The sequence below is a fragment of the Lipotes vexillifer genome, unplaced genomic scaffold, assembly GCF_000442215.2.
Source record: "Lipotes vexillifer unplaced genomic scaffold, Lipotes_vexillifer_v1.1 scaffold666, whole genome shotgun sequence".
Lineage (NCBI taxonomy): Eukaryota > Metazoa > Chordata > Mammalia > Artiodactyla > Lipotidae > Lipotes > Lipotes vexillifer.
Window position 1 is genome coordinate 4,731,034 of NW_006787408.1, and position 20,717 is coordinate 4,751,750.

Consider the following 20,717-nt stretch of genomic DNA (forward strand, 5'->3'; position numbering starts at 1 on the left):
CCTAGCCCTGGCCTGCCCCTTCCAGCCCTCTGTCCTCCCTGCTAACCCATGAGCCAACCTTCTTTAAGCACCCCTCTCACACTTCCTATCCCAGCACTTTCAATGGCTTATTCTCTACAGAAGAGAGTCCAAATTGTTTACCCTGGCATCTGAGGCCCTTCCTGCTTTGTCTCTAACCCACATCTAGGACTTTCTAAAAGGTACTGTTTTCTGGTCTTTGAGCACATCCCATGCATCCTCCTCTGGGCTGTTCTTCTTGTCCTCTGACCGGAGTGCATTTTCCTTCCATCTTTGCCTGTCCGAGTTAGGCTCAGCTCAAAATCTACATCTCTCATGAGGCTTTCTCTAGTTTCCTTCTCTTCTGCCTTTGAAATCTCAGAGGACTTTACCTCTCTCAGGCCAGGCACCATATCTTGCCTTCTGTGTTAGTAACTACTTAGTGTACAGTTTATATACCATTTGGAGATGTTTCTTCCTAGGCTGTAAACTCCTGCAGGGAAGACACCAGGGCTTCTTCTCTTCATTTCCCCTCAAAATATCGCAGGTTCCTTCCAACACAGCTGATGCTTGGCAAACACTTGTTGAGTGAATAACAGAATGAGGCAGCTGAGAGTACTGTGCCAGGAGAGGTTAAGCCAGAAACAGAAACAACAGGATAAGCCAGAAATCTGTTTGGCAGAAACAGATTCGACTGGCCAGAGCGAACCCTGCGTTGAATTCAGGTCAACAAGAAAATGAGGGCAAATCCACTCCATGGTAGGAAGGACAACTGTTGAAAAAGCTACCATTCCTTGAGCACTTAGTATGCGCCAGACCTGTGCTAACTGCATAAAAATACAATCTTATTTAATTATCATTCATTCATAATTAACTATATAATGTAGCAAATAATAAATGAGCACGTACTCTATGCCAGGCACCGTGCTAAGTACTGAGGATGCAAAACGGACCTTTTCATTTTGGTGGCGGTATCCTCAAAACAAGCTTGTCAGCACCTCCATTTCATGGATGAAGACACTATGGTTTAGATTGGTTGAGTAACTTGCTCAAGGTCAAGGTGATAAATAATGGGATTGGAGTTTGAGTCCCAGTTAGTGACTGTTAGATCCATTCTCTTCTCCACCAAGCTATATAACATGGTATCCATATAATAGGGTCTTTGGTTAATATTTGTAGTTAAAATAAATAGTATATTGTATAGACTTACGCTACTTAACTTCAGACCGGCAGCATCATCATCTCCTGGGAGTTTGTTAAAATTTCAAATTCTTGGGCCCTACCCTAGACCCACTGAATTAAAATGTCTGGGGGTGGGGCTCAGGAACCTGTGTTTTAGCAGTCTCCATGTGATTCTTATGTGTGTTATTTGAGAAGCACTGCTGTAGACCATGGTCTATACATATGGCTCATTTATTATTAAAAGCCTTTTCATTTGTTTGTTTTCCTTAACTTTGGCTTTAGTTGAGCCTTTCATGTGCTATTAGGTTTTACTGTACACAAGTGTATGGTGATTGTTACCTTATCTGGTACCTGTCATGGTTCCAGCAGCCTCCACCCTGGCCCTTCGAGCTTTGTGAATGAGCCCCTTTTTTTTAGGAAAGGAGCCGTAGAAAGAAAGACAGGTTGAGAACAGTGAAGGGAGCAGTAGGGATGCTCCTCTAAAGTTGAAGGTTATTAACACTGGGGACTGGGGTAGGATGTGGTGAAAACGCAGGGCTCCCTCACCTTGTGGAACGTGAGCTCCTTACTCCCCCACTGCGTTCCCCACCCGCCCTGGCACCAGCCCGCAGCAGTAAGGAGATGGGGTTCTGTGTGGGCCTGTTGTGGCTAAGTCGGCTGGTAAACGGCATTATCCGATTTCTCTGCAGTGGGGCCGGGAGGAAGAATTTCTTCACTGAAATCACGCTGCCTCTAACACACCATCGACCCGAGCGAGGGGACTAGAGAGGGAGGCTGTGAGGTGGGGGAGCCTAAAGTAGGGTGTTGAATATTTCAGCAAACTGTCAACTTCAATGTATGCAGGCTGCATCTATCTTCGATATCAGGGTGCTCTGCGGTTTCCAGCCAGCCAGTTGCCTAGTAACATGCATGCCACACTGAGGACCAGCCACTTGAAAGTTTATTTTTGTCCTGAGTTAGTTGCTGAAGATTGAATGTGATCTGGTAGCCAGAGTAATATTTCATTTTTATTCATGAGCTGGGGAAATAAGCACATACTTACAGGGAAATCAGCGTTGTCCCGTTGAATGCATGACTTTGTATTTCTTCAAATCCATTTCCATATAGTTTTCTAAGGAGGGAGGAGAGAGGTTTTAGGAGCGAAAGAAACACAGTTTGGAATCACACATTCTTCCTTCTGTGACATTTATTACTAAGATAATTACTGGCATTTACAATATCTAGCTCTGTTTCTCTAACATCTTAGATCCTCGGGGCCTGCTGAGATGAGACTGTTTTCTTGCTCTAGTTGGCTTCCACCTCTACCACCAGCACCACCACTAGTTTGTTAAGTGTTTATTAAGTGCCAGATATTGATCAATGATTCTACATATTTATGATTTAATCCTCATCGGCACTTCCATCGCTCTGGTCAGAAACCTAAGCCTTCATGTTGTTGTGTAGCTTGCTTACGGTCAGAGAAAACAGTGGCAGAACTGGAATGTGAGGCTAGAGCTGGCTAACACTCAAGTCTTGTGTCTGGTTCTACAGGCCTATCTGGGCATATGGGCTTTCTGGGTCGCCGAAAGCTGAGGGCAGAAGAAGGCTCCAGTACTGAGTGAGTGTTTCTTTTTCTTGGATGAGTCTGTGGTTTTGCTGATGCCACATTTTGTTCCACAACCAAGATTTCAATGTCTGTAAGCAGTTCTTTAAGACCCATTAGTGGATAGCGAAATCAATTTAGTTGGGTACAATCAGCCTTAAAAAGAATGAAATAGAACAGAATGGAACAAAATGGAAAACGTTAGAGTATGTTGCATGTAATCGGGGTAGTACTCTTTCTGAAGTTTTGTTCCACCATTTTTGAATGTTACGTACATGTAAGTATATGTATACATATGTACGTATAAGTCTGCCCAGAACAAGACATAGGAGACTCCTTAGAACACAGATGCTGGGAAAGGTTAGAGGCAGAAAAGAGCTTGGAGAGGAGCAAGCGGCAACCCTTCATTTGACAGAGAAGGAAGGAGGCTCAGAGAAGAAAGTGACTTGTCTAAAGTTCACAATAGGTGGAAATGAGACCAGAACACACTGTGACTGGGGCTACTTCCAGCGCATCAGTTTTGCTGGGTGATTTGACTCTTATTCCCTGAGACAGCCACACGGCCCCTCTTCCTCCTCCTGTAGAGCTATGTTTGATGTCATGTTCTCGGTGTGGGCTTTCCTGGCCACCGTATTTAAACTGCCCCCCCCCCAGCATTCCAGCATTCTCTGTCTCCCTTCTCTGATTTGCTTTATTAGCATCTGACCCATGATTATATTACTGTCTGCCTCCCCGGCAGAATGTAACCTTTATGAGAGCAAGGATTCAAACTGTTCTGTTCATTGCAGAATCCCCTGCATGTAGAACAGTGCCTGGCGCCTGGGAGGATTACAGTACGTATATGTTAAATGAATTGGATGAACAAATGGTTATATATAAGATGAATTTCTCACTGTAAATCATGGCCAAGCAAGTTTGAAAGCCACAGTCTCAAATAGAAATATTTGTGTAAGTTCTTTACGAACAATGGTATGAGACTCAAGTGAGAAAGGGCTGTGGTATGATATAAAATTAAGCAGCCGCATCTGGCCAGGTGCTAGCTTCCCTTTACAGGGTTGCTGGCAGCTGCACGCCCATGTCAGGGACAGGTTGGGGGTGACATGAGAAACAGTTTAGACACAGTCTCCACCTACTCCTCCAGGTGGCTGCTGTCCACAGGGTTTCTCTAGCCTTTGTTAAATAAAACAAGCGTGGGATGATTTAATTTCATTGTATGTGTATGTGTGTAGTGTGAATGTGTGTAATATGTATGTATATAGTATGTGTTTGTGTGTGTGTGTGTGTTTGGGGGGGCGTCTCTTTCCATCAACACACCTGAGACAAACCAGCATATAAATAAGTATAGTTGGGACTCAGTGTTGAAGCTTGATACTTGAACACTGAAATTCAGAAAATATAGAGACTAAAAAATACTTGAGTTCAAAGAGAGCAGGGCAGCATATTTAATTCGTTTTGTTAAACCCCCAGATCTCTCATAATGCTTGCTACCTAACACGAGTTCAGTCAACAGGCAGGGTGGAGCGGTGGCCTTGCCCTTCCACGGGAGGAAGAGCCTTGTCTGGCTTCCCCTGCTCTCATGGGCTTCCTTCTGGAATTCTTCTGAGTTTACAGCTTCACACATGAGCTCTTAACTATATTCTGTAATGGATTATTGGATGCCATTTTTCAATAGTTTTCTGTCCCCATTTATATTGTAGAATCCGAGGGGATTGGTATTTGGTTTATCTCTGTTGTCTTGTGGAATTACACACAACTTTCACACAATCCCACTAGAATTCTCTTTTTATTTTACACTTAGAGTATTGTTCTTTGGCAGTCTCTTGTCATTTTGGGGATTGAAGTCCTTTACAGTAATCTCTTTTAGATGAAGAAATCATACCTGTCTTCTCTCTGGACTCCTTTGAAACTGGACTTCTTAGAGTCTAGGCCAGTGTTTGTCAAATCATTCTCCTCCATCCACTGAATAGGAATCATCTGGAGCTGCTGGCCACACATGCAGATGCAGACCTACTGACCAGGTGCACTGCACACTACGGAATCAGAACCTGGCCGTGGTATCCAGGAAAATGCACTTTTATAACAAGCTCTCCCAGTGAGCTTTGGGCATGCCACTTTGGGACCTTGCCCTAGGGTATATCATAGGATGGTGCAGCTCTCATTATTTCCATAGTGCAAATCAGATGGTCTGCTGGACAGAATTGAGTCCAGACTCTGGTCCCCTTACTGCTTTCTCTACCTTCTTAGTGGTGGAACTACATGTGTAGAAAAAGTAGCCCCTACCGTGCTTTTAGCAAAGCAAAGCTGCCAGCACTTGTGTGGATGCCGGTTCCTCATCACTGGTATGTGATACCCTGATCCTACTTTTGATGCATATTAGGATTTTATACTTGGCTTTTTTGGTGGGGCTTACAATGCCATTGCTCTAAGTGCAGCCTCACACTTAAGTCTGCAAGGCCTGAACCCAACTGCCTGGGCTTGGATCCCAGCTCTACTACCTATGAACTGAGTTACTTTGGGCAGTTTACTTAACCTATCTGTGTCTCAATTTGGTAATCTGGAAACAGAGATGATAATAATAGTCTTGACCTCAAAAGGCTGTTGTAAGGATTAAAACAGTAAACACACACTGAGTACTTAGAAATAGGTTCTGGAACAAAGTAAATGCTTAATGTGTTGCTCCTATGATTCTTCTTCTTAACAGTGGCTTCCAGCTGTCTGGCCAGAACAGAGAGAAAGATCTCCCTTTCCATGCTCTGGACAGCATGTCATGAAATGCAGTGACCTGTTTAATTGAACTGTCATTCTCCTCTATTGAGGTAGGGGCCTTTCTTCTCCTGGGTAGAGCAGGTCAGTTCAGTGGCCTGGGCTGCCCCGAATGTACTCATTCTCCGGGGGCCCTCAACCACCTTTGGTCTATGCTGGCACCATTGACATTTTTGTATTTGGACATTTTTTATGTCTTAAAAAAATTTGTTTTTATAGCCTGGGTTCTGCTTCTTTCAACTTTCCAAAGAAAATGGCTCACCATTTCCTTTTCAGCTACTGCTCTTTGGCTCTGTTCTTAACATTTGCAGAAAATAGAATGTGCTGCCTTGTTTTGATTAAAGGAGTAGCTTCCTTACTTTGGAGAAATTACAGATGTGAGTGGGAAACCTCATGCTGTCAGGGCTGCACAATGCTTTACATGCCCTTTAAAACATCTGGAGAGTCACTTCACATAGCTTTTTTCTAAAACATCGTGGTGTCAGAATTAAATGAGGAGGGCTTCCTTTGCTTTGAGGATGCTGTCACAGGCATAGAAATGAATTTTTCTCTCTCCTCTATTATAATAGCTGCACCTTACTTTAAAGCATTGTCTACATTCTCTATTCAAATGTCAGAAATTTTGACTCAAAGAGAGAAAATGGCACCTTTTTATTCAAAATAAGATTCGGGCTTTAGAACTTAATCACAGATGACACTCTAATTCTGAATACTGCCTTATAGCAAACTCCAAATATTCCTGGGGCTTTAAAAGCATTTCTGGGGTTACATTAGCAGTCTTAGACATTCTGCCATAGTTCCCACTTAATCATGTAGCCACCTAGTTTTGGGATGATTTCAAAGAAGAAAGCCTAATTTAGGTTTACAGATCCTTGGGGTCTCAAAAAGTGACCCCATTGAATGGGGAGGTACCTCACGCCTTAGGATCTGGGGTCTTCCCATGTCTTTACTGAGGACACAGAAGACATATAAGATCCATGTCCTTGAGAGGCTCATAATCTCAATGGGTGAAAACATGAAGTAATGAAAGAATAATACAAGCCAGTAGACATTCCTTGTGAGCATGTGTGGTACACAGAAATGAGAAGTCTTGGAGAAGTCCTCTTGGGTTGGAGAAGTCAGAGAGGCTGCATGGTGGAGCTGAGACTTGAGTCAGACCTTGCAGAATTAGGAATATTTGTTACTGAAGGGGAAAGCATACTATTTTAGAAAATATGCCTTGTGGTAGTATATCTATAAGCAAATTTTTATCAGATGACTATATAAACACCATCCTAAAGAAGAGGGATCCTATCCTATCCATCACCACTTTCTTCATGCAGTACCTTGCTGAAGTCCTTTTATATCTGAATGATTCCTCATGTATGAAGACACTTCTTTAGTGGATACCCTGGCAGTCGTTGTATGGATAACTGTCTCTGGTCACCAGTATATGCTTCCATGACCCTACTTTTGGATGTTCATCAGAATTCCCCCATTTCTGTGGGGCTCACAGTCTCTATAGCAAGGGATTCCTCTCTCTGATATGAGCATGCCTCTTGCTTTTCAGCAGTACTGAGTTTTTTTATGTTTCCCTCCACCACAGTCAAGTTCATGTCAACTTACCACATGCAACAATAAAAAGGTGACAGGTATCTAAAATAATGATGACAGCAATGCAGTATAATATATTGAGTAAAATTTTAGAAAAATCCATGTTTCATAGTGATGCTTAAAAAGAGAGCAAGACACTATGGAGAACAGTATGGAGGTTCCTCAAAAAACTAAAAATAGAACTACCATACAACCCAGCAATCCCACTACTGGGCATATACCCTGAGAAAACCATAATTCAAAAAGAGTCATGTACCACAGTGTTCATTGCAGCACTGTTTACGATAGCCAAGACATGGAAGCAACCTAAGTGTCCATAGACAGATGAATGGATAAAGAAGATGTGGCACATATATACAATGGAATATTACTCAGCCATAAAAAGAAACGAAATTGAGTTATTTGCATTGAGGTGGATGGACCTAGGGTCTGTCATACAGAGTGAAGCAAGTCAGAAAGAGAAAAACAAATACCATATGCTAACACATATATATGGAATCTAAAAAAAAATATGGAGGCTTAAAAAAAAACAGTTATGAAGTACCTAGGGGCAGGACAGGAATAAAGACACAGATGTAGAGAATGGATTTGAGGACACGGGGAGGGGGAAGGGTAAGCTGGGACGAAGTGAGAGAGTGGCATGGACTTATATACACTATCAAATATTAAATAGCTAGTGGGAAGCAGCCATAGCACAGGGAGATCAGCTCAGTGCTTTGCGATCACCTAGAGGGGTGGGATAGGGAGGGTGGGAGGGAGACACAAGAGGGAGGGGATATGGGGATATATGTATATGTATAGCTGACTCACTTTGTTATAAAGCAGAAGCTAACACACCATTGTAAAGCAATTATACTCCAATAAAGATTTTAGAAAAAAAGAGAAAGCAAGAGAGAAAGAGAGGAAAAGGAAAAAGAAGCAAACCTCTTTTATACAGAAGACGGCTGGCTGTTAAACGTAGAGGAGTGATAAGTTTAAAACTATCATTTTGTAGCTCTCTATATAATAACAATAATGAACAGATGCTGAAACCATTGGATGAAAGGTTGTTGGCCAACTCCATAGTCACATGAACTCAGAGTATCCCACAATGGTTTACTTATTTATGACAAAGGGAAAAATGTGCCCTTACAATGAAGAGGTCTGACAATCACCACCTTAACCAGATGGCCAAGGAGTGGCACAACATGACGCAATGGGCCTCCTGGTTTGATGCAGTGGGAGACGTATAACCTCCCCTTTGCAGTATTCTTGCAGAAATGTTGACCTGAATCTAATCAGGACAATGCAGTCAGATGAGTCCAGACAACTGGCCTGGGCCCTCAAAGGAATTAGTGTCATACAGAACAGAGGAAGGCAGGGGGCCAGTTCTCGGGAGCGTGGGGTGGGAGGTAAGGTTGGGAGGACAAAGGGGCATAACAGTAAAAATGCAATGTATAAACTTTGAATTCTGACTTTAAAGAAATCTATAAAAGACATTTTCATTTGAATATAGACTGTAGGCTGGATGATGTCATTAAATCCATGCTGATTTTCTTAGGTGTAACGGTGTTGTAATGTAGAATGTTTCTGTTTAAGGAGATACATGCTGAAGAATTTAGGTAGGAAGTGTCATGATGCCTGTAGACTTCTTTTGGATGGTTTGGCAAGAAGGAAATGTGTTGTATGTACTTAGCTATCTAGAGATAGAGTGGGTGTGTAAGCTGTTAATAGTAGGTGAAACTAGGTAAGGTGTACAGGGCTACTCATCGTGCAGTTCTTTCCACTTGTCAGTGGAAAGACAAATGGATTCCATTTGTCAGTTAAAATTTTCAAAATAAAAAATGTTTAAAAAGAGACGATGACACACGATGTTTTCATGATGGTCTGAAATAACTGGCTTGCTGAATATGAGCTTTTAAGTGGTGGTACAGTGTAGTTGACACAATGTAATTGAATTTGCACAAGGAGGTATTAATAATCCCACTGGAGAGACAGAGACAGAGGCATGTTGCCGTGGTGTGACATGACTAAGGCTGGTTAGACTCAGAGCCAGGACTGGAAGCCAGGCTTTCTAGTTCAGTGCCCAATAGTCTCTCCACTGCGGCTTGTCACAGGTGTAGCTTGGAGTCTTGTCATCCTTTGCCAGGTCACCCTTCTCCGAAGGGTCTTAGAGAATTAATTGCTGTGATCTTTCCTTCTCTGTGTGGAGTTCAGACGTGAATCAAGGTTGACTCCTTTTTGAGACTGGTGTGATAAGCCATCTAGAATATTTTGAAAGGTGGTGCAGCCAAACCCTGCTCATTCAAGGGGGAACATTTCAAGGTAGCCTACTGAGGGGATTTAATGAAACGCCAAATTGGCTATGAAGGGACGTAAAAGCATGATGCGTAGCTTTAGCATTAGCCCCACTGAGCTTCTTGAGCATCAAGTGAAGTGTTTTGTTTTCATTAAATGAGCTCACAGTTGGTAAAGATCTGGGTGGAGGGAGGACAGGAAAGGTTCCATGAAAACCAAAATCTCAAATACTACTAATAATGAAAAGAGAAGGCTTGCTTTCATTATTTTCTAATTAGAGAGTTGAACTTTATAGCTGAGGAAATAAGGCTTTCCTCTTTGAATGTAATACCCTTTTCCAACAGGGTGCTCCACATGGTCCTTCACTTACAGAAGGGCCCATTCAGCTGAGAACAAGTGCCAAGCGAATGACTAATCACTTCCTTCCAGATGAAGGGCCGAGAGTGAGGAGGGGTTGGAAGCACAATGGCAATGCGCGCTCCCAGTGTACGCTCTCTGGGAGAGATGGAGCTGCAATCCTCATTAACTTCAGAGGTGGGGCAGTTATGCCCTGCTGGTAGGCACTGTTCTTCTTAAAATCATAACGAAAATAAGTTAACGGCCCCTAATAAAACCACTGTGCAGCTCTTGTGTACCAATGCTGAAATGTGATGTGTGAGAAGAAATCTTTAGTTGTCCCTTGGCTTCGGTGGGGTGGCCCCATCTTGTGAGCTCATAGGCCCCTATGGGTTATCTCAACATTCATTTTCTTATTGGTCCTCTTCCACATCTTCTGCTCTTTCATTCTTATTCCACTCCACCTTCATTGCTGTGCATGTATCTGGGAGGAGTACCTATTGGTTCCTGCTTATGTTTAGATTTAGGTGAAAATCAAAGGGAGTATTGGATATTTGTGATCTTTGAATTAAAGTCTACTCTACTGAGTGGTTTCTTCTTAATACTTTTTTCAGGGTTATTTCTAAGCCTTTAGCCCCTTATCCCTGCATTTAAAACCCTCTGCAATCCAGTGTCTCCTCCACCCCCGCCATTTATCTAAATGTATTTTCCGTTTCTTAAGCAGGATGTTTACTCCCAATAAGTATGCCTCATCCCATTTTCCTCCTTCCCACAGCCATGCTTTTGCTCATGTCCACTTGGAATACTCATTCCCCTTTTCTCGGTATATGGTATCACAAAATTGGTAAGACCATGACTCTGGAGCCAAGACTGTCTGAGTCTGAAGCTTGACCTTGGCCAAATTACTTAAATTCTCAGTGCCTTGGTTTCCACATCTAAAAGTGGGGCTGATAGTTCCCACCTCATAGGGTTGCTGCGGGACTAAAATGAGTTTAAAAAAGTACTTTAAAACAGTGTCAGTGCTATATAAATAGTAGCTGCTTTTATCACTTTTACTCATCCAAATGTTACAGATTCTACAAGGTCTAACTCAAGTCTGCAGCCTCTCTGATTCTCCAGCCCAAGAGGACTTCTCCAATACTTCTCATTTCTGTGTACCACACACTCACAGTGAATGTCTAGTGGCTTGTATTATTCTTTCCTTCTTTCATGTTTTCCCCCATTGAGATTAGGAGCTTCTCAAAGCCATGGATCTTATATGTCTTTTGTGTCCTCAATAAAGACGTGGAAAGACCCCAAATCCTAAAGCGTGAGGTACCTCCCCACTCAATGTTTGCTCTGTAAATGCCCTGTTTCTGAAAGGGGACATGATGAATGAGTAGTTCCAGATCCGTATACAATGGTGAGTCAGAAACACTTTCTCAACAGCTGGAAGAGCTACAGTACATGAGGGAAATGGAGTAGAAGAAAGACTGTAGAGAAGTTTTTCTAGGGTCTAGTCTCGTTTCTGGTGTTCAAGAGTTTTAAGTTAAGAATTTGAGTTATTTTGAAACTATTTTTGGTTGCTGCTCTGTATTCTTTTGATTGCAACACTCTGAGTCAATGCTGTATTGGCCACAGCTTTGTAACATGACACTTGCGTGTGTTGAGCTACACCTACACAAAGTAAAAGTACTATTCAAATGCAGTGTACTGTTGATACCAATTTCTAGAATCCACTGTAGAGAAGAGAGTCCTCTGAGATGGTCACTTCTCTTGTTTCACAACTACCTCCTCATCTCAGGGTCACCCAATGCACGGCACGCTCTGTCTTTCTTTAAGGACATTTAAGCTCATTTATGGCCTCATCACAGATCCTGCCATGGGCTGTAACCAAAACAGAATGAGTGAGAGGATGTGGATGTGGGGAGCAGGGTTGAACACTTGTCACTGGGCTTTGGACATAAATGAGACATGGTACCCAGGATGCTGCCTCTGAATGGTGGGGCAAAGGAAGGTAGCCCATGTAAAGATGGCAGGGATCCCAGGGGAAGGAAGCCAGGCAGGTGTACAGTGAAGAGAATAAGTTGGGTTATCTTAGTATCATGCCCCTTGAACTTTAACGTGCATGTGAATCACTTGGAATCTTATGAAAATGCAGATTCTGAGTCAGTAGGTCTGGGATGGGCCTGAGAGTCTGCATTTCTAACAAGCTCTCAGAAGATGCTGTAGATGTTTGTCCATGGACCATACTTTTAGTGGCAAGGCCTTAGGAAAGAGCGTGAAAGGGATAGGCCTGTGAGCCTGATAACCTGATAAGTGACTGCCAGATAAAAAGACATTATTTTCAGGTATTAAAGGATTTAGGGAATGGGCATCGGTGGTGTCCCTTCAGAAGCAAAGTGAGCAGGTTCTAAGGGGAGGGTGAAAAATGAGAGACAGAGAGAGAGAGAGAGAGAGAGCAGGGTCCATTGATCAAACTACTCTACCTACTTGGAGAATATCCTTTCAAACTCTTCTCAGTTGAAACTTGAAATTTCTGTGCTCTCTTTTAACCAGGGCGGCGACTCCCCTCCAGGCTTTCTCTTCTTAGCTTCAAAGCAGTCCACTGATGTAGTGAACAATTTCATCAGTTGGAAATTTGGTCATTGTAAATCCTCAGGGCCCATTTGCTTAATTCTCAACTTAATGGGTTGGTTGATTGTCATGTGAACATGTGACCTAGCTGCCATCCCACACAACTCCTCTCACCCTTGGCATTTTAGGTCAAAAAGAATGTCACCAGAGAGTTAGGAACATGGTAAAAGATGAGAATAGAGCCCACCTCAAGCTAGAAGTGGGAATGGCAGGAACTGTATGGCAGAGCGTGAATCTGCGAGTTTACTCACAGTGTTATGGATTCGTTATTCATCCCTTGAAAAGCATTTCCTGGTACGGTGGTTATGTGTAAGTTATCACAAATTTCCCTTGAGGAATGAAATGAGAAATATTTACTTTCCGAATTTCAGATGCAAATAGGAAACTGTTATGCATGGCAATCAGCCTGGTACTTACAGAATGAAATTAAACTCAGAGGAGGAGACCTTCGTAACATCTGGAAGCTTTCGGATGCCTGTGTTACAGATGCTCCTGTGGTTTGGGGCGGGGTGGAAATGTGGGCAGAGTGAGTAAAAGTGATTGTTATTAAGGAATAAAGATAAAAGCGGTAGAAAGGCACTTTGTAATACTGTTTTCACATTAAATTTAAAAACATGGAGTTGGGCTTTATCAGTAACACTGCTAGCTGCTGAAGGTCATCAGAATTTAAAAGCCCCTAACACTGTGGGAGTAGTTACTCTAATGGCTCCTATTTAGAGATCTAGGGGATGGGACTAAATTTTTAAGTCTTTTTCATTTACGTCTGTAAATATTTCCAGCCTGTCTTTTTACTCTTGCATCAATTGCATTTTCGTATTGTATCGCGTTCCATTTCCTTTTGCTAACTAGTTTATTCCGTGCTCTTGATGGTTCCAGAAAGCATCTCACTACGTTAGAACAGGTTTTAACTCAAACGCTTCAGGAGGATTAATCTCCATGTGAGAAATCCATTTCCTCATTATTCACAATCTCCCTTTATTTAGCTACCTCGCGATTCGGGGAGTTCTTCCTTGTACTCACTGAGATCATTAAACATTCTTTGAGTTATTGGAGCTACTCAGGACTCCTCTTCTTTTCCTCCCACCTTTTATTTAGCCTTCAAGGAGGAGAGAGGCTTCAGTGATAGGTTAAATTGAAGGATATTTTATTACACAAGAATGGGAAAGGAGTCCAGGCGTCTGGATCTCCCCCCAGTCGCGTTTTAAATTCACCAGTCATGGACACTGGACAACTGAAACGAACTGCCCGGCACTCTGGTGACAATGAAAGGAAGCCATCTTTCTCTTTGGGCTCACTCTGGTTCTCTTCCTTACCTGTTACCCCAGATCACACAGAATCCTTGCCCTGTCTGTGGCTGGTGAAGGCAGTGTGGGCTTGGACTGCAGTGTGTACCGGGGTTGGGGAGCATTTGGTGAAATGCTATTTAATAAAGACAATGATTCTTCGACAACAAGGGGCTGCAGTGGTCAAGTTTGGTTCTGGGATTTTCTTATGTTTTTCCAAAGTAGTTGATGCTGCAGATACTTATGTGTCCCATAGACCCCTCGGAGGTCTGGAAAAGCAGAACACTTGGGTTAGGAATCATCATCCAGTGTTAGAGCTGCCAAAGGAGCTACACTTGTGCCCATCCCCCAGGGCAGGACTGCTTGGATGTTGTGGAACACTAGAGAGGTGTCTGCCCCTCCTCCTCTTTTTTTTTTTTTTTTTTTTTTTTCTGCTGGTAGGGGTTGTGGACTTTGCATCCTGTAGAGATTTTATGAAATTTAATTCATCAGGAAGAAGAGAGAATGGACATCTCTGTTAGAGGGTTAAATGTTCATTTTTTTTCTGTGTGAATAAGTGATTACTTAATATATGAGAAGATCCATGGTGATTAATTTATAGATTTGTATCAAGTTTCAGGAATTCTGGTTTTGTTGTCAAGGTAATGAATCTGCTGGGCTACAGTGGTACTTAACTTATAGTTCTAACTAGTGGACTTAATAAGTTTTAATGGGCAATAGAAAATAATGATTTCGCTTATATAGCACAGTGCCTACCTCAAAGTGATGCTTTAAAAGTTTTCACTTAACGAATGAATGAACACATGAGAGAAAGGAGATCAGTAATTTTCAACCAGGGATGGGGATCAAATCAGAATTGTCTCTTCCACTTTCACCTTTGCTCTCTCCACCTCTCACCACCTCACCTTAGAGATTCTGATTTACCCTTTTTAAAGTGTCCTGACCTCCCTGTTCCATGCCCACCATCACTTTGAAAATCATTGCAAAGGGGTGATGTTCTTCTTGGATGTTTGGGATGGAGAAAATGTTGGGAACCACTTACGTGTATTTGAAAGCACCCAGCATGGTAGCTGATAAGAAATGCTGATTAAATTTTAATCAGAGGGCTGAAGACAGACATGCAGATAATGCTAAATATGTGGTTTAAAAATTCTCTCCAACCTTTTAATTGTTTAGGTTTTCATCAGATGCCCATGTTCCCCTCCCCAATTGCTTAAAAAAGGAAAATTCCTCACAGGTATTTTAACCGGGGGAGATTTGTAAATGCTCCAGGCTCAATGTACACCAGATTTTTAGTGTTCTGGATCAGTCTGTAAAGAGAAATGGAAAAACAGGCAGCAGTTTAATAGATGTGTTTCGTTTGGAACGCACAAGGTCATGGTCACCAGAGGATGCTGGCTGAAAGTGGCATCAACAAAATCAAGTGACTTTCCTGTGCTTGAGGGGAGCTCCAGGGACCCTGGGGATAGAAACGGAATGGTGAGAGCTAGTTGGCTATTGCCAGGAAGTTCTGCTTTCAACCTCTTGCTGAGATAGGTGTAAACATCATAGCTGGCAGTCTGTTCCATTCTCCCTTGCACCCCCTGAGGAAGCACCAATGTCCAGGGCTCCTGGCCAGCTAGGTCGTGCCCCACCATGGAGCCAGCACACTGGGGGCGATGGGAGATTCCATTCTCAGGAGAAATGAACAAATTGGCTACTTGTCCTTGTAGGCAAACTGGTCTTCTTTGTAGTGTGCTGGCATCACACTGACCAGTTATCCAGATGGGCACTTAGTCTTTGTAAAAGCCCAGAGCAGAGGCCGGGGGCTTGGATTGGGGGGATTTTTTGTCCATTCTATAGACAATTGGTTGTGTGGTGATGCCAAGCCTCCTAACTTCCCGGAGCTAATGCTCCTTTCTGTAAAATTAGAATAATAATAGTACTCTTCCTACCTCACAGGCTGGCAGGTAGTGAGTAACGTAATAGGTCGAGATAATGTACAAGGCAGGGCTTTGCAAAATATAAAAGTACAGCCATGATACCACAGTGGCGTTATTGCTCGTCTCCCTAGTTCCCCAGTGACTTTGGGAAGCAGCCACATTTACTGGGTTCTGTCTACTTTGGATTCAATAAAAGGTAGTACATGCATTTGGCTTTTTTAACCCACGCAGCAACCACCTAAGGAAATGATGATTACTCTTGTTCTGTAGAGAAAATCTAGTGTATTGGTTAGGTGGACGGACTCTGGAGTCAGCTTGGTCTTACATGCTGGTTTTACTAATTGTATGACCTTGGATACATCACTTAAAGCTTGGTTTCCTCATAGTGTGGTTTCTGAGCAGTAAATGTGTGTGTCGCGATCGCAGTAAGGCCTCCACCAGTGTTAACAATGACTATTCCAGTTGATGAAATCAGGAAGTTGAATGATTTGTCTCTAGTCACAGAGCTGAGAAGCAGCAGCACTTGGAGGTGAACTCGGTTTTTCTGACTCTGAGTCTAGCGTGCATTCTACCTTCTAAAGTTACCCACTCTCGGTGCCTATATCCGTCCTTTCTGTCCCTTGGATTCTTAAGAGGTGAGTGACGTTTTGTTGTAATTATTTTTACAACAACTGAGTCAAGCAATCATGGGCCACATAAGACATTATGTGGGTAGGATGGAAAGAACTTTTATTTCTTAAGACTCTTTTGGGGTCTGACCACTCATCCATATATTCATTCAGTCAACAAACATTTATTGAGCACGTACACGTGCCAGGCATTGTTCTAGGTGCTGGAGATACAGCTGTGAACAAGACAAAGAGGGCTTGTGGGGAGCTAACATTCTAGTCTTAGGGCCTTCTTTGGGAAAGGTCCATGAACTTACCCTTAGAGCACTTCATTTTTCTTTCTGTATTGATAAATTGATACTTTATCTATTAATAAATGTTGCTGTGCATCACGAACAGCTTTATTTATCTCAAGCTGCTGTGCTTCAACATTGCTTGGGAAGTCTGTTAAAACTGCAGAATTTCAGATTTCCAGGTCTGGGATAGGACTGCCACCTGTAATGGAAATGACCTTCCCCCCTCCCCACTCCCCTCTTGAAATTTTACTTCACAGCGAAGTCCAGACTATACCTTTTGCACTAAAACACCTGTTATTTCGGATTTCCCCATAACTGTTTGGTGAGTTAGTCTTACCTCTCTGGTTACACTGTCATTTCCTGGGGGAGATTTATATTTTGCCTCCTCTGTATTCCAGTAGCATTTGACCTTTGGTAGGACATGTGTACCCACATACTTATTAATTAATTATTCTCTTTAGATAATTGCTATTTGGACCATTCACAGGGAGGCCCTGTGGTATAGTGGAGAATACACAAGCTTTGAAGATAGGCTGGGGTTGAATTCCAGCCCTGCCATTGTCTAAGGTGCCACATTGGTCAAGTTACTGACCATTCTGAGCCCCCATTCCTTCCCATGAACAAAAGAGATAATTACCCCACTTTGCAGGGCAGCTGTGAGAATTAAATGACACAACCTAGAGGAAATAAAGGCCAAGCACAAGTGCTCAAAATATGTTTGTTGCTAACATCTTTCTCGCTTCCTTAACTTTTGAAACTCTTCTGCAGATGTGGTTTGTAGGAGGTCAGGTTTGGGCCAAACAAGGCAGCAGTAAGAAGTCTGGTTTAGGAGTCACATGACCTGATTTCTAGCCCCAGTTCTGGCACTAACTTGCTGTGTGACATCAGGCAAGTCAGTTAACCTCTTTGGGCTACAGGTTTGTCATCTGAAAACTGAATAGAGCCAGTCTTCTCCCATCCCCTCTTTTTTGTAAATTGGAGGAAAATGATAATTTGGAAAGGATTATTTTTAAGACTCAGTTCAAAAACATCACAATAATAACAACAAATCCAACATACACATGCCAAACACTTTTACATGGTAGGTTTCGTTTGCTAAACAAACGAATATGCCCAAACGGTCCCCAGTGAACTAATTCATGATCTCTAAGCTCCTTTCCAAATTTTCCCACCACCCCAAGAACTCCATACCCTCCCTTCCATAAGGTAAGAGCTACTTGACAGGACTTCACAATGTCAGTTTTAATTTCCAACTTTGTGTTGTGATGTTTCAGAGTTTATACAGCTCCCAGGGAGAAGCAGTTGTCACCATGGCAACCTTCAGGCCACTGCAGTGAGAGAAATTAGTGCCTGCCCAGACCTCGTAATTGCTGTGGTCTTTTCCTCTTGGATTCCTAGCAGTGGATGCTTGAATACAAATACGGAGTGGGCTCCAGCAAGCGAGGGTAATAGTGTACAGCAATAAACTATCTGTTAGCTGATGCTTACATTTCAGACAAATTGAGGAGGTTGTCAAAGGCATTAGCTTCTATCTTTTGCAGGGAATCACTCTGAGAGATTTCACTAGGGGAGAGAGAGAAAAAAAAAAAAAAAAAAAAGAAGAAGAAACGTGAAAGAAATGACTGTGTCTGCATAATAATAAGCTGTGTGTACAACCCAACAACTGGGGGCTCCAGTGTGTCCTTTTAAAAAAGAACAGGGAAGCCTTAAGTTGTCCTCACATCATAAAGTGCTAACACACCCGTCCCTGCCTTTAGGAACACTAATTGGCACCTGCAACCCAGATGCAGTTGAAATGCAAGTTTCAGTATTCCCTGTTGATGTGACATGTTCTTTTTCTTATTTACCTATGACTCAGAGTCACAGATTGTTAAAAGTGGGCACGTCCTTTGGGAAAATCCAGTCAGATTCCCTTGTTTTACAGCTTTTGGAATTAAAGCTCTGAGAGGAGAGGCAAATAATGCTCATGGGAAGATTCAGGGCCAGGATCAGAATGTCTGGGTTCTCAACTCTATCACTCTAGTGAGGTTTTAATTTGGGTTAGGATTCATTGTTTCTTAACTCTTCACCCCTTTCCCCAAATCCTGTTCTGATACAATTGCAAAGTGGTCAACTCCTACACGATGTGTCCTTCTTGTGTTGTAACTGTCTATTTGACCATTTCCTTCACTTCATTAGCAAATTGAGGACAAGGTGTATGTCCTATTCACTTCTAAATCCCTGGTGGCTTCATGTAGCCTGGCACATAGGGTATAAATGAATGAATAGGTAAGTGAATGAACTGATTTAAAAAAAAAAAAGACACAAAAGTAAAGGAACCAACTTTGCCGTATATTTACCACCGCCAAGCATGTAGGTAATGTCAATGTTACCCTAAAATCCCAGCATAAGCTACCATTTGCTGCCAGCTGAGAAAGAAGTCTCAAAATCTAATGTTTACATTCACTGAAGGCTTCAGATTTGATGAGAGCTTTAGCCCACAGGAAGGCTGAGCCTAAGGCAGTTAAGGTCTTTTATGAACAACACAGTGATGGATAGTTCCTAGGCTGATTCATCTTATTCCTCCCTAATGGTTCACTGATTTAACTGTGGCTGCTTTTCTCACTAGGAGGTCTTAATATATTAAAAGCTATCAAAACTCAACATTGAAACTTGAGAGCAGAAGAGTAAGGGTTAGCCTCAAGCAAACTGACATTTACGTAACCTGCAGTGTATTTCCTATAATATGCACTAATTCTTAATGAATTATTTTTAGTATCCTCATTGCTTGCTTATACCCTAAAGAGCAATCAGAGGTTCCCCAAGGAACTAGGACTGATGATGCAGCATCTTCTTTAGAGATGCAAACCTGCTTCCAAAGCCCAGAGGATTGTTAAGATGCTCTCTGGGAACTAAATGGCCTCTGAGGTCCTTTGACTCAGACTAACATTAAGGAGGATGCTGGAACACTGGACTCCTCTGAAAGTTCTCTTTGGAATCTTGTGTCCTAGAAGCTGACACAGGGATAGAGGATTGAAGTTAACATGTAACACAAATATGAGATCACATTGCATTATCAGGCTGCTTTACAATTTTGATAAATGCCTTTTATCAATATGGCTATAGATACTGTGTTTTTGTGATACACTTATATTTTAGATACAAAGATAATCTTCTGATGCACAATAAACTTTCAACACATTTTCTTCTGTGTAGGTGTTATCTAAAAATGTGACAGGAGGGAATAGCTGCTGTAGCAGAGGGAGAGTTTTTATGACTGAAATCTATTTTCTTTTCTACTTGAGTAATTTATCATCACTTATCAAAAGACATTCAGTTCACTGAAGCAAGGTTAGTTATCTAGATTTTAATAACTCTTGAAAATCATACTTTTCTTCAAAGGTCCCTGGATATTATTTGTACTTTAAAGATAAAAATACTAGGGTTTCCTAAACACAGTTTCTCTCCTAGAAAAATTATCCCCTTTCAACTATGTGTTCTCTGAGGGAAAAATTTATTCCAATTATAAATGTCTTTTGATATGCAGTATCTTACTTACATTTTTATGACCTCATTAAGTCCTCTGAAAGCTTGAGGTGGGATTACTTTGATAGGGAGATAGGTGAGTGATCTAGAAAAGAAAAAAGGAGAGCCAAGAGCTTAAGATTTAAGATTGGGTGCCTTTTAAATTCATGAATAAAATGTGTGTGTGTGACTACAGAGTTCCAAATAGCTAGATTCAGGCTGAAAGTTCTAACTTATATCAATAAAGAGAGGTGCCATGACTCATTCTTGGTCTTTATCAAAGAGTGTGTAATTTTGTTTTTAAGATAGTGAACTTTGGGATCAGTCCCAACCAGGTTCAAATCCCCACTCTCCTACTACCTGGCTATAGGACCCTGAGCATATTATTTAAGTCCTCTGTTTCAATTTCTTCATCTATAAAATTGAAATAATAATTTCTATTTCACAGGGTTGTTATGATGATTAATCAAGATAACCTGTATAAAGGATAGGGCTTGGCACCAAGTAAATCATTAACATACAGTTTTAGAATGGACTTACAGGCTTGTTGGGAGGATGGACAAGAAGCTATCTTGGGTAGAGTGGAGAAAGAGATGGTGAAAATACAATGAAAACCAGGCAGGCAAGAGAAGGGAAGATTCCCTAAGAACATGTTCCTATTTCGATCTTTACCACCTTCCCCAGGCAGCCTATTTTAATATTATCCCAACCAGACCACTTTGCTCCTATGGTTAAATCAGGCGGGCATCTCATGCCAT

The 20,717-nt window shown here is 42.0% G+C and overlaps 1 protein-coding gene across 2 annotated transcripts in view; it reads right to left on the reverse strand.

Annotated features, from left to right (window-relative positions):
* The window catches only part of LHCGR (luteinizing hormone/choriogonadotropin receptor), a 63,041-nt gene that overhangs the window by 23,853 nt on the left and 18,471 nt on the right, over nt 1–20,717 (reverse strand). For both annotated transcript variants that reach the window (XM_007459988.1, XM_007459989.1), the window contains exons 2-7: nt 19,994–20,065; nt 17,944–18,018; nt 14,865–14,939; nt 12,764–12,838; nt 12,598–12,675; nt 2,222–2,290 (exon numbers count right to left, since the gene is read on the reverse strand). In XM_007459988.1, coding sequence (XP_007460050.1) covers nt 2,222–2,290; nt 12,598–12,675; nt 12,764–12,838; nt 14,865–14,939; nt 17,944–18,018; nt 19,994–20,065 — 444 coding nt within the window. The remainder of the gene's footprint in view (nt 1–2,221; nt 2,291–12,597; nt 12,676–12,763; nt 12,839–14,864; nt 14,940–17,943; nt 18,019–19,993; nt 20,066–20,717) is intronic.